Here is a 14,893-nt window from a genome sequence, read left to right as displayed (position 1 = left end):
ACCTGATCTCACCTGCCTTCAATCATTGATGACATTTATTTACATTGTTAGAGCATTCACTCAGCTATCTTGTCAATATAGATAATATGCCTATAATCTTGCTAATCAGCTTGGCGTGTGCTAATGGACGCTAGTTTGTCTGGCTGACTCCCTAGACAGTCCGGCATTTATGAGATCTGATTACATTCTGCCCAATTATTTATGCTCCTTAAATACTGATACGTCTGGGAGGAATTACAGAGAATCAGCACAACTGATGTGAGTAACATTTTGATTAAATCCAACAGGTAAAATTCATTATAATGCATTGTACTGTAAGACTTGTCGTATGTATCCTAAGTCTTCATGATTTCACAATGCTCCTGACTGAATACGTTTTTTTTCTTCTTTTCAGTCTGTTGAAAAATGTCTGCATTGAAATACATGTTGCAGTGTAAAAGCCATACATTGTTATGGAACCATATGCAGTTATCCGTTTCAAAAAGGTCAACCCTTCATATCTTGTGATGATTGGACTTTCCATAGCTGGCCCAGTGAAACAGTCCCATGAAGGGTACTCCCTCTCTCAGCTATCCAATGACTTGATCCAACAGTCCTTTTATGGCCTCTGGAGCTGCAGAGATGGATGCAATGGCTCCAGAATCAATTAACAAGAAAGCCTGGAAGCTAACCTCATGCTGCTCCATTTAATTGTGATTTGACTCTTTTAGCCCAGTGATTTAAGATGATACGCTTCTCCCTCTCCAAATCTATCAGCTATAAATTAGTCGAAGCAAAGTAAAAATAATAATTGTTTTTCGCAACACGGGGCCAATTTCATTTGGGGAAGACGTTGCGATTGAGTCATGCTTCCGATGTGTAATTTCCAAATGACCAAAAACAATCCCTGGTTAATGTATTTTAGCTCAGTGGCTAACTGCTAATACGGTGAAATGGTTGTTCAATGAGTGGATGTGTTTTTATTCAGCTCACTCGTTAGTGGGAGCGAATCCAGATGAGACGATTACTGGCTGAACTCAAAACACAGGCCCATTATGCCAAGTAGAGTGAACGAAAATGACTGAAAAGTAGGTATGTTAGAATGAGGCACGTGTGTTGGAATCGAGAGAGAGAAAAAAAGACAAGGGCAAAACTTCCAGTTTAGAATAATCATAATTAGTTCTAGCGTACAAAAGACTCTGTAGCCTACAGCAATGCCGAGTCTGGTTATACAGTGTTTTGGCAACGTCATCAATATGAATCTACACAGAGATTTGTTAATGGCTTAACGGCTTCTAAGCTACAGTGTTCCTGTGTACTGCTTAACAGAACAAATCCAAAACGAGCCTAATTTCACAGTAATGACTCGTTACCACACACTTGCGTAATCAACATCCAATCTAGCTCAACTATGGCTATAAACGTGACAATGACAGCAGCTGTCCCTATTTGGAAATCCAGGGATGATCTAACCCGATCTCATAACACTTATCTTTAGTGAGTTACCTCTTTTACAGTAAGTTACAAGTATTTATTTTGTTACTTATCTCCTTTTATGTGGTAATTTCTATTGCCAAACAAACTTGGGCTGGTTAAAAGCGGTTGCTCCCTTGACTCCCATTGAGTTCTATGTCTTCCCTCAGCTACTGCAGGGTGTCTCCTGGTGAACGGAGGCTGATCCTGGGTCAATTCCTGGGGCGCTGGTGGTGGTAGAGGAGTCACTGGAGCCGTATTTAGTCTGCAGGGAGCGGCCCACATAGCTCCAGTACTCCCTCCGGATGGTGTCCTTCTCACGGGCCAGGAGCTCACAGAGCTGGGGAGAGAGAGAGGGTTATGGATATAGCATGATTAAAGGGTTGAAGGTGCAAAGGATGAGAGATGGACAAGAGATCTATTTAAACCGAGCAGAAATATTAAAGGAATAATTTATATTGTGTGGGGTGAAACCAGATAACGTTCACTTTAATGCAAATAAAAAATTTAAAAAGCCAAATCAAAATGTTTCTTTTTGCATAGTCTTGCAACCTAAGGGTTTGGAACTTTGGGCTGATTTGCTAACACTTGCTTGTTCGCTTATGTGCAAATCAAATGATCTATTACCACAGCTAACATAGCCATGGTAGAAGTACTGGTAGTGAAGTAGTTGGCTAGTGGCTCCTCAACATACCTTTTACACTTCTCACGGATGCACTAGCGTTGCAAAACATCAATTTCCTAAGTAAATAAAGAGGAAAACTAAGAGAATCTCATTTTCAACAACCAATTGAATGAAATCCCTTCCTGCTGCATGCATTTCTGAGTAGTGGAGACTCAAATATGCATCAGAGCTCCTGTAGTGCCTTTTCTGACAGACAATGCCCATGTTGATGATTATAGGCATAGACACGTTTTAATTGTGTTATTTTTTTTACAGTTGAAAACAGCAGCATTTAAAAAATAAATAAAACACTTCCCAAGAAACCTAATTAACTCCGACAGACAGCCTAGCATTTAGTTGCCGAAAATAGAGGCAACATACGATCTGTCACTCACACTGCCAGGGAGATTGTCATTGGAGACTTGGAATAACATGCAAGAGATCCGGTGCGATAGGATAAAGCATTTTCAAATCCGACTTGTTGAATAATTCCGACTGATTTTCCTTGTTCCTCAGCCTTGAACTCTTTGTGCGAGGGCTGCTCTACACTGATTGACTCTGTCAATGTTTTACACTCGAGGTAAACAAAGGAAGGAGACGTCTCGGCTATGGTAGAAGACACAATTTCCATTCTCTGCACATTGTTGCCAAGTTCTTCAGCATCTACACCAGTTTCCCAGTGCATTCCTGAGGGGATCCCCAAGATGAAATGTGCACATTTCTGTTTGTGCCGAGCGCTAGCACATTTCTTTCAACTCATCAAAGCTTGGTGTTTAGTTTAATCAAGCGTGTTACTGGTGGGCAAAAAGAAAAGAAAAAAAGAAGTGCACTCCCGTCACATCCTCCAGGAAATGACTTTCAGCTGAGACTTTCAAAGTCTAAAGACTTTCAGCTGAGTGCACAATCCCACTTCTGCCACCATGTCTCTAAATTAGTTTAAAGCAGTATAATCCCAACTCTAGAGTAATACCAAATCAGATAGTGCCCATTTTCCCATACATTTGGTCCATGTGCTGAACTATCCTTTGAAGTGGGAGAAGTCCCCATGCTGAACTCTTCTTTTAAAATCAGATAGGTCCCCATGCTGAATTATCCCTTTAAGTCTAGTAGGACAATGTGCTAAACTAGCCCAGATAGGTTCTAGTGCTGCTCACCTCCAGAGCCTTACTGAGGACTTCCTCGTGGTGTTCCAAGGTGTTCTCCAGGAAGTCCTCGTAGATGTCCACCAGGAAGCCCAACAAGTAGGGCGAGCAATGGGTCTCCTTAAGCTCCAGAATCTGCTCCAGGAGACCCGGGTGGGATGACAGGCCCAGGTCCTGTAGAATCCTGGGGGTGGGGGGGAAAGGGGTGTGAAAAGCGTTGACCAATTCTGCAAAAAAAGTATTCCTATCCAGAGCTCCTAAACCATGTCGGGAACCAGGTGGTCAAGCCACATGTGGCTCTTCAACCTCCCCTTGCACCTCCCTACAGTAGACCTATGTTATCTGGCTATGCTCCATGCCATAGGCTGTAGACATGTTAATTTAGCTGACAAGAAATGCTTAAGTGCAGTGCCATTTTTTTATAGTAAGAATAGAATACAACTTAGCTGAATAAAATAGAACGTTTATTTCTCCCCTTATGGAGCAAGTCCACATATGAAGTGGCTGTGTTGAGCATAAAAGTGATTATTTGAAACAAGTCCTATATGCTATATCAGATTTTTGACAACATTAGTTGAGAATGATATAAACCTTAGAAATCAAAACATATGGGCTGAATGGTATGACTCTAGGCTATTGATGATTTGAAAAAGTAGCAAAAAAAGTGTGCGCTCCATTCCTTGCCTCAGGCCACACAGCTCTTCTCTCATCAAGTGATCATATTTTCACCCGCCATCAGACTACTCTCAATTGAATCTTGTCTTTACTAATACGTAAACATAAACATTTTTTAAAAAGATTTAGAAATGGGCCATTATGAAATGGGCAGGGACAGAGGAAATGCATGTAATTTGTACGCACTCAAATAGCGAAGGGAGGCCGTGCGCTTTCCCGCGGGACCGTTCTGTAGACTACTTCAGTGTTATAGCGGAGCATGCATGTGCTTTAGAAATAAATATAAGCACACTTAATTTACGCCACTGCATCAACCACGGCTCGAGGTGCATTGTCTCGCTGTCAGACGGGTGATATTCAGCCCAAACTCTGTATGCTATGGGCTCTCTAAACGTGTTCCTGCACCTACCTATTGCTTACATTTTGGAAACAAAGCATAATCTGTTTGGTAACAGTAACTTTTTTTTCGCAACTAAACATATTTCACTAAACAGTTGACAGCCAGTCGGTGCGTTCGAGAAAGGAATCAAGGAGGAGATGGAAACACATGGTGGTGAGATTCTGTATATCTAAAAGGTAAATGTCACCTAATTAACTTAAAACATTTTAAAAAATGCCCTATTACTAGGCTATTCAAAATCAAATTCACTAATTGTAGGCTAACTGTCAGCTGCCCTGCACAATCAGTGAACCAACAGCATCTCCTAGGGCTTTACGTTCTCTCCCAGACTCATGGATATACATTTTGTCCACTATGCATAATACAGTTCAAAGGCGATTACTTAAATTTGTTTAATTTTAGAGTATAGGCTAGACCAGTGGTTCCCAAACTTTTTATAGTCCCGTACCCCTTCAAACATTGAACCTCCAGCTGCGTACCCCCATCTAGCACCAGGGTCAGCACACTCTCAAATATTGTTTTTTGCCATAATTGTAAGCCTGCCACACACACTATACGATACATGTATTAAACATAAGAATGAGTGTGAGTTTGTCACTTCCCACGAGCCGGATTGTGACAAAGAGCTCTTATAGGATCTGGGCACAAATAATAATAATCAGTTACTTTGCTCTTTACGTAACCATCTTACATATAGAACCGTATTTGTTCATCAAAAATGGTGAATAACTCACCACAGGTTAATGAAAAGGGTGTGCTTGAAAGGATGCACATAACTCTGCAATGTTGGGTTGTATTGGAGTGTCTTAAAAATCATTTTCCACACAGTTTGTGCCTGTATTTAGTTTCCATGCTAGTGAGGGCCGAGAATCCACTCTCACCTAGGTAGGTGGTTGCAAAGCGCATCAGTGTTTTAACAGCGTGATTTGCCAAGGCAAGACGCTGACCGCAGCCCAATCCAGAAATCTGGCAGTGGTTTATGATAAAAAAGATTACAGAACCGCTTGTTGCAATTTCGATGACTCTTGTTCAGATATCAGTAAGTGGACTGGAGGAAGGTCCTTGTTAATGTAGACAGAGAAGAGCTCCATCTTCTTAAATCATAGCCTCAATTTTGTCCCGCACATTGAATATAGTTGCAGAGTCCCTGTAAGATTCCTAGATTCAGATCATTCAGATGAGAAAAAATGTCACACAGATAGGCCAGTCTGTGTGAGAAACTCGTCATCATGCAAATGGTCAGACAAGTGAAAATTGTGGTCAGTAAAGAAAACTTTAAGCTCGTCTCTCAATGTAAAAAAAAAGTGTCAATACTTTTCCCCTTGGTAACAAGCGCACCATATCGTTGCATAGTGCAGAAAATACACGAGTTCAGGGGCCTTGCTTTAACAAAGTTAACCATTTTCACTGTAGTATCCAAAACATCTTTCAAGCGGTCATGCATTCCCTTGGCACCATAAATGTAACAGACATATACCAGGAGCTGTGCCAGGCCCGCCACGTCTGTTGACTCATCCAGCTGTAAGGCATAGAATTCACTGGTTTGTAGAATTCACTGGTTTGTATGCAAGCAGTAATTGTTTCAAAACATCTCCTGCCATGTCACTGATGCTTCGTGAAACAGTGTTGTTTGATGAAGGCATTGTCTGTATAGTTTTTTGGGCCTTTTCCCCCAACATTGTCCCAGCCATATCCGTGGCAGCAGGAAGAATCAAGTCCTCCACAATAGTATGGGGCTTGCCTGTCCTAGCCAAGGTAGCTCACCATATAAGACGCTTCTAGCCCCTTCTTATTAAAAATGGTCTCTTCCTTTTATACCCGTCGTACTACTCAAAATTTGTCTTAATTTTCGCTCAAAAAACTCCCATGGCTTTTTTTCTCTCCAAATGGGCATGATTTGTTTCTAAATGTCTGCACATGAGTGAAGGTTTCATCGAGTTGTGAGACTGTGTGTTATGTGCAAAAGTACTGTACCGGAGGAAAGGCACTACTCCCAATATAAAAGTGAACCCCAAATCAATGCAGTTCTCATCATATTTGCGCCTCTTCGATGATCCAACATCCCTGTCTGTTGTTCAGTGCTTTCCCGGGTAAGGGGGCAGTAGCTCTTCGGCTGCATCAGATTCACAACTGTCAGTGTCCATGCTAGCTGGGCTAACAACAAACGTAGAATTACAGAGGCTAGCATTGGATGTGCATGTGGAAGCAGAACAACTTGTGTTGTCGACAGGTGGAAGTGTAGTACTGCTGGTAGTAGCAGTACTACCAGTAGAGCTGGTATGTGCCTCTATGGATGCAGGCCTTACTTTTAAAAAAACCATTTATCCATTTGAGCAAACGTTATGAGTAGAAGCTACGTTTGGCTACATAAGGGACCGTTAGTGGAATTCGGTTAATGTGATTGGATGTTAATTATTTGACTCGGCTACCTGTATTTTACATTGTGTTGTTATTTAGCTGAACACTAGATGGCTTCATTATATTTTTGGCAGTGAAACAAGGCTACCCAGGCGAGGAAAAAACCTCACCCAAATGTATAGCCCCGTCGGAAAATAAAATGGACGGTTTTATTTGGCGTAACCCCGACGGCATTGAGCGTAACCCAGTTTGGGACTACCTGGGCTAGACCAAGTATGGCCCAAAGACATCTTAAATCCATTTTGCTTGATGTTTTCTTCCATAGATAATGCAGTCGGCTGTGTATTGTATAAAAGCACAATCATAATTTGAATCCAGGTTTTTCATTTAGCCTGGGCTCATTTGCCTATACATAACTTGAATATGTATATGGGTGTTCTGAATTAATCGTCACCTTAGAAAGCACTGTCCATTTCGTTGTTAGGCTTTGAAACATCCACAACAACCATTTTTTACACTGTTTCAACTTTCTTCAAATTGATCATCACAATGAGTTTTTATTTTATTTTTAAGTATTATAGGCTTACTACTGTTTTGATGACGTGTTTGATGTGATTTTCGATTGCATTTGCATTGATGTCAGAGTGGTTAGAGGGACAATAGAGCGCGGGGAACCAGGCCATTAGCGACCTGATGTTAGTTAGCAAGTCGTGGAATTCTACTGTGGTCATGACTCATGTGGGCAGTAATACTTCACTGAAACAGCCCTTATCTGAGATGGGCGACGTTACAATATACAGGACAATAAGTGTTAAAACCTCATCTTACTTTTATTTTATTCTGTTTTTAAACACTTTAGTTAAAGCAGTATAATAAATATTGATTATAATCAACCCGTTTGCATTACAATACATGCATCTGTGTTTCATTATAGAATTTCTTGTGGGGCTTGATATGGGATTTTCAATTAATCACTGCAGCATTTTTTCTCAATAAAGTAGCTATCAGCAAAGTCAGTGCTAGCGGGTTGGTGGGGGGAGACAAGTCTTCACTTAAATCTTTTTCTGGAGGGGGATGCAGTGGGATTATTTAAAATACACTTTGAAGAGGTAGGGTTTCAGATTTTTGGGGAAGATGGGCAGCCTATAAAATAGCGTGTGCCTCTGATAGGCCTATGCACAATTCACTACATAGGCATCTCGGTCACAGACAATTTTCTGTCATGCCACTGAATTGTTATCTTCTCCTGTCCTAGAGCCTAGGCTATTTTCCTATCCAGTCCCAATCCCACTGAAACCCAAAATCTTGACTCTTGTCTTGCTTGAAATTTCCTAACTTTCTTCTGTAATCCATAGGTTACATTATCAACGCACATCTCGCCTATGCATGTCAAAATAGAGGTCTATAACATTTCTCTCACTTCTCGTACTTGCTGCCCACATGAGCACTTCGGTAGAGAACGTGTGATCCACATACGGTACGAGCGTAGATATTGATATTTATTTTTCAACAGAGTTAGTCCCAGTTAAGATACCTTGATATTTAAAACTACTTCCATTCTTTATCTGACCGTTTTTCAAGAACTGATCTGCTATCTGTATAAACATCTCGATTTGGCCAAAATATAGGAGATATTCTGTCATTCTTTGAACAAGGTTATCTATCAAGCTTAGAAACTTTGGACATTTGACTTTTGTTTGACTGCCGTTAAAGTATGTATGATTCGACAACGCTATACTCGGGGTGCGCTCTGTGTCGATGGCTTACTGCTGAAATGCCTTGAAATGAGGAACATGATAACGCTCTGAATTTGTGAACCGTCTGTTTGGCAATTCACATCATTCCTGATCAAACAGTTACTCTATCATTAGTAAATATCAGTTTAATTTGCTATAAAATCTTCACATAGTGCCGCGGCCAAGCCTATTTGGGGAGAACCCTGGCATAGTGGCCATATCTTGGTTTTAAACACTTTAAATGGGCACTTCCGATTTTTTGCGATATTTCCCGGGATTCTCGTGATAAATATGAATTATTCCCGGTATTGAAACTTGGTAGATTGGAGAAAATAAATCATCCCTATCACACAGGTTGGGGTGTAGGTTTTGAGCACAGCCTGAAGGTAGGAAGGGGCAGTTCCTCTTGCTGCTCCATAGGCAAGTACCATGATGTTGTAGTGGATGAGAGCGTCAACTGGAAGCCATTGGAGTGTGCGGAGGAGCGAGGGTGACATGGGAGAACTTGGGAAGGTTGAACACTAGGCTGTGGTGTTCTGGATAAATTGCAGGGGTTTGATCGCATGAGCGGGGAGCCCAGCCAACAGCCAGTTGCAGTAGTCCAGACGGGAGATGACAAGTGCCTGGATTAGGACCTGCGCCACTTCCTGTGTGAAGAAGGGTCGTACTCTACAGATGTTGTGTAGAGCATGAACCTGCAGGAGCGAGTCCTTGCTTTGAGATTTGCAGAGAATGACAGGGTGTTGTCCAGACTGTTTTTCCAAATCAAAAAGTAACATCACTCCTGTAGCATATTTACTGTATGGTCACGAGATTGATTCTCTACACCTTCACCAGACAGCCGCTCTGTGTCCACTGCTCTGTGAACCTGAACGTCAGATTTCATGGTAATTTGATCTGACTGCTATCCGTGGTGCTGAATATAAGATATTGCCACTATTGGCTTGAAAAGGCTCACATTTCTTGTGCGGCTCTCAACACTTTTTTTTTGTGTGGAAAAAAGGGCTCTTCCAATCAAAGGTTGCAGACCCCCATCTGCCGGGGCAGCAGGGTAGCCTACTGGTTAGAGTGTTGGACTAGTAACTGGAAGGTTGCAAGTTCAAACCCCCGAGCTGACAAGGTACAAATCTGTCGTTCTGCCCCTGAACAGGCAGTTAACCCACTGTTCCTAGGCCGTCATTGAAAATAAGAATTTGTTCTTAACTGACTTGCCTAGTTAAATAAAAGGTTAAAAAAATAAATAAAAAAACAACAAAAAAAACATGGTGACTTCTGACATCTGCTGGTGGAGGATAGAAACTGCAAGGCAAGTGTGTTATTACCTATAATGTTGTAGACTCAGAAAATAGGAAGGATTTAAATCACTACTGAATGAATCCTATGACGCTTACCCTTTTAAATAGTTCCACACACTTTCGTTGTGGGGAGCCTTCTTAATCTGTTTGAGACTGTACCTTAAAAAAGACAAAAGGAGAACACATTTATCACATATTTGTTTGATATAGCACACTGGAAAACTGTGCCCAATCCAGAAACAAGACCTACCGCATTTTCAAAAACAATCCCTTACCCACAGATATCCAAAAGGGTTTGATAGGTTTAATGCCGGTTAAACTCCTACCAAGCCTATCAGAGGGCAAGGTGGAGTTACAACCATGCTGCTCATACCCATCTCATCCTTTTAGATATATGGAGTGGGTAGGGGCTTGGAGGATGAAGTGCCAAGTGGGCAGCCGCTAGGAGGTTGTTTCTGGACCAAGCCTTTCCCATTTTCATTTTCTGGGGCAGTTTGTGGGGCTGACATGAGATACAGCTTGTAAGGAGAGCAGTTACGTACTGCACTTCTCTGTTGAGTATGGCTGGGTCTGAGTAGCCTGTCGTGTGGGAGATGATGTAGTGCCGCTGGTTCCATGCCGAGTTGTTCCTCACATCTTCCTCCAATAACTGCTCCACATACTCCAGCTCACTGTCCCAGAGCTTGTACTCCTAGAAAATATGACACTTTAGTACTGACACACACACATTAACTTAGTACAGACACACTGTCCCACAGCTTGTACTTCTGGAGTATACTTATTTAGTACTGACAGACAAACACACCATTGTGCTTGCTATTGTGTATTCCAATGGCATGTGTCCATTCAGATTTGTGATTAATATTTACCGCACATAAAGGATTTTCTTGTTCAGATATCACCATTCATTCTGATATCATATTTTTGATCCATCCGCTACTAGATACTTTCCAAGACAATACATCGATTCAATCACACAACTGTATTAAAATAAAACTGCACAGTGATATAATAAATGCAGCCCATTTCAGAGAGCTAGAGAGTCTGTTTGGTGGCAGAATTCAAATGGGAGTTCATTTACACAGACCTGCAAAAATAAATTGGTAATCAACGTTGTTTGGTTTCATGTATCAAACCAGTTGCCGTGATAAGTTGTTTTTTTTGCACTCTCCTCAAACAATAGCTTGGTATTTTTTCACTGTAATAGCTACTGTAAATTGGACAGTGTAGTTAGATTAACAATAAGTTAAGCTTTCTGCCCACATAAGACATGTCTATGTCCTGGAAAGTTTGCCGTTACTTACATCACGCTAATCACATTAGTGCACATTAGCTCAACCGTTCCGGTATAGGGACATCGATACCGTAGAGGTTAATTAAGAACAAATTCTTATTTACAATGACAGCCTACACCAGACAAACCCAGACGGCGCTGGGCCAATTGTGCATTAACCCATTGGGACTCTCAATCACAACCAATTGTGTTACAGCCTGGATTCGAACCAGGGTGTCTGTAGGGATGCCTCTAGCACTGTGATGCAGTGCCTTAGACCGTTCAGGAGCCCAATATACGCTCTGCCTCATTAGAAGGTATGTGATTTTGATTGTGAATGTGTAACAGAGCCGCTATAGTCCCTAACCCAAACTGGGCTTAACCAGAGACACTCTGCAGAACAACACTTCTTTCTCAAGAAGCACTGTTAATACCATAGATCCAAAAAAAACAACGTGCAAGCAAAGGTTCAGCTAGGTCCAGGACAACGATTTTAAGTCTCAGGGCAGGAGATGTCACTTGCACGATGGCCGCTACTAGCGCACACACAGATAAGTAGCTAACAATTCACCATTGGTTACAAAAGAAGCCTGGTTGTTGAGGCTCATACCTTGATGACCCACTGTCTGTGCTGCCAGGCATGGTAGTTCTTAGCGTCCTGACTTAAGATCTCTGCAATGAACTCCAGTTCCTCTGAGGGGTCGTTCAGCCACTCCACCACCATTCGTCTATGGTGCCTAGGATATGGAGCAGACGGTTAAGTCTTTGCAGAACCGAAGAAGAAAAATAAGAACTTTATTGTCCAACTTGCATAGAACGGAAATGTGTCTTTATGCTCACAACCCAATGTTGGAGACAAACAGCCTGATGTTGTCATCCAGTCACATTTGTTAATTTCTTTAACAGTATAGTACACAATATTTGACATAAATTAGGTTCTTAAAGGCCCATAGAGTTTAGTCTGCTTCATCGAAAATCAACTATGGTCGTGACACTGGATTGGCAAAGCTCACCAGACTTGGTAGTTTTTGGGCTGGTCCTCGATGATGGCTGTGATGTACCTCATCTCCTCTCTTAGGTCCTTCTCCAGGGCCTGCAGTAACACTCGCCGGTAGTGCCTTCACATACACAAAATGGAGAGGAAAAGTTCACCCTTTCTGTATGATCTTTCACATAATTGGTTTTCCACTGTTCTGTTCATAAATCATACAGTATATACATACAGTGCTTACCATACAGTGTAATTTGCAGCATTCAGCTCAATGGCTTCAGCTGTCAGCAAGAGTGCCCGGTCACTTTTTTCATCATTCTTCAGTAACGCTCGGAAATAGTCATACACATCTGTGACTATTGGAGACAAATGTAACATGTTTGGTTACGTGTGAAATGAAAAGTTTCTGATGCAAAGTGAAATAATTTAAAGTGACTTCAGAGATAGTTGAAGTTCACATAAACAAGTTAATGACTCCAACCTAAGTGTTTCAAACGCTCCACAAATTTCTTGTTAACAAACTATAGTTTTGGCAAGTCGGTTAGGACATCTACGTTGTGCATGACAAGTAATTTTTCCAACAATTGTTCACAGATAGATTATTTCACTGTATCACAATTCGTGGGTCAGAATTTACATACACTAAGTTGACTATGCCGTTAAACAGCTTGGAAAATTCCAGAAAATTGTGTCATGGCTTTAGAAGCTTCTGATAGGCTAATTGACATAATTTGAGTCAATTGGATGTGTACCTGTGGATGGATTTCAAGGCCTACCTTTAAAGTCAGTGCCTCTTTGCTTGACATCATGGGAAAATCTAAAGAAATCAGCCAAGACCTCAGAAAACAAATTGGAGACCTCCGCAAGTCTGGTTCATCATTGGGAGCATTTCCAAACGCCTGAAGGTACCGCGTTCATTTGTACAAACAATAGTACATAAGTATAAACGCCATGGGACCACACAGCCGTCATACCGCTCAGGAAGGAGCGGTGTTCTGTCTCCTAGAGATGAACGTACTTTGGTGCAATAAGTGCAAATCAATCCCAGAACAACAGCAAAGGACCTTGTGAAGATCCTGGAGGAAACGGGTACAAAAGTATCTATATCCACAGTAAAAACGAGTCCTATATCGACATTACCTGAAAGACCGCTCCGCAAGGAAGAAGCCACTGCTCCAAAACCACAATTAAAAAAGCCAGACTACGTTTTGCAACTGCACACGGGGACAAAGATCATACTTTTGGGAGAAATGTCCTCTGGTCTGATGAAACAAAAATAGAACTGTTTGGCCATAATGACCATTGTTATGTTTGGAGGGAAAAGGGGGACGCTTGCAAGCTGAAGAACACCATCCCAACCGTGAAGCACAGGGGTGGCAGCATCATGCTGTGGGGGTGCTTTGCTGCAGGAGGGACTGGTGCACTTCATAAAATGGATGGCATCAAGAGGGGAAAAAATGTGCATATATTGAAGAAAGTCAAAGCTTGATCGCAAATGGGTCTTCCAAATGGACAATGACCCCAAGCATACTTCCAAAGTTGTGGTAAAATGGCTTAAGGACAACAAAGTCAAGGTATTGGAGTGGCCATCACAAAGCCCTGACCTCAACCCTACAGAACATTTGTGGGCAGAACTGAAATAGCGTGTGTGAGCAAGCAGGCCTTACAAACCTGACTCAGTTACACCAGCTCTGCCAGGAGGAAAGGGCCAAAATTCACCCAACTTATTGTGGGAAGCTTGTGGAAGACTACCCAAAATGTTTGACCCAAGTTAAACTATTTAAAGGCAATGCTACCAAATACTAATTGGGTGTATGTAAACTTGTGTCCCACTGGGAATGTGATGAAAGATATAAAAGCTTAAATAAATCTCTATTATTCTGACATTTGACATTCTTAAAATAAAGTGGTGATCCTAACTGACCTAAGACAGGGAATTTTTACTACGATTATATGGAATTGTTTAAAACTTAGTTTAAATGTATTTGGCTAAGGTGTATATAAACTTCCAAATTCAACTGTATTTGGTAGGCTAAATGCATGACATTGACAACATAAAACAATATGGATGGCTGGTTTTAAATGATATGCCAAGTTTAATTTCTTACACTTGTCAGAGTAGGCAATCTTCACAACAGGATTGGGACCATCATCTTGAGGAACAGGCTCTAAATCAGCCCATTCTTTCCTGTCTCTGTACATGAGGGCGAGAGAGGGAAGGTGAAGATAGAGACATTAGCGAATGGGGCAACTGTTCAGTCTCGTCCAATGAGGTAGGCACCTCAATTGACGTGAATTTCAGGTATCACTTTTAAATCAATTAAAGATAGTAAACAAGAATACCTAGCTAATTGTAAACTTACTATCAAGTATAGATCAAGGCGAGCAATAGCTAACGTTAATTAGGGAACTCACACCGGCTAGTGAAGTGGGGGGAATTGACGTATTGCTACACAGAGAAGAATCTTTGACTTTCACGGACTCGTCATACTCGTCTAGATACTGGTTCAGCTAGCTACACTACTTAACGCTAGCCTAACTAGCTAGCTTAGCCTACCTGTAAAACACATAACGGAACGGGTCTTCATAGCCAATCTCCTCTTCGACCTCTACCTCGCTCCTCTCCTCCTGAAATTCTGAGGAAACATTTGAAGTTTCTTCAATACCTGACATTCTGTAATAAGCTGGTCTTTCGGTCGCAAGCGGAATAAGAGCTGCCTTATTTGTAAGGTCGGACGTCTGTGTTATTGCACTCATGGACGTCATTTCCTGTTTTGTGCAACTCTGTTAATCGTAAAGGAGCAGTGTACTGGAGCACGTATATGCTCCGTGTAGGGGTTGATAAAAATGTATATAAAGGAACGTTTTTAAAACATTTGCGTTTATGTCCGCAATCTGTCACCTCAT

The 14,893-nt window shown here is 41.5% G+C and overlaps 1 protein-coding gene across 1 annotated transcript; it reads right to left on the bottom strand.

Moving 5' to 3' along the window:
* Positions 1-1,133: 1,133 nt before the first annotated feature.
* LOC112256360 (protein farnesyltransferase/geranylgeranyltransferase type-1 subunit alpha) lies at positions 1,134-14,752 on the bottom strand. The gene is made up of 9 exons (XM_024429561.1): positions 14,544-14,752; positions 14,095-14,180; positions 12,228-12,342; positions 12,009-12,113; positions 11,606-11,732; positions 10,265-10,413; positions 9,819-9,881; positions 3,271-3,442; positions 1,134-1,792 (listed from the first exon to the last, which is right to left on the bottom strand). The coding sequence occupies exons 1-9, from the start codon at positions 14,750-14,752 to the stop codon at positions 1,619-1,621; spliced, it is 1,200 nt and encodes a 399-aa protein (XP_024285329.1). The 3' UTR covers positions 1,134-1,618.
* Positions 14,753-14,893: the final 141 nt, after the last annotated feature.

Source organism: Oncorhynchus tshawytscha, linkage group LG08, assembly GCF_018296145.1.
Source record: "Oncorhynchus tshawytscha isolate Ot180627B linkage group LG08, Otsh_v2.0, whole genome shotgun sequence".
NCBI lineage: Eukaryota > Metazoa > Chordata > Actinopteri > Salmoniformes > Salmonidae > Oncorhynchus > Oncorhynchus tshawytscha.
The sequence above is the reverse complement of the archived record's forward strand: the minus strand, read 5'-3'. Positions and strand labels throughout refer to the sequence as shown.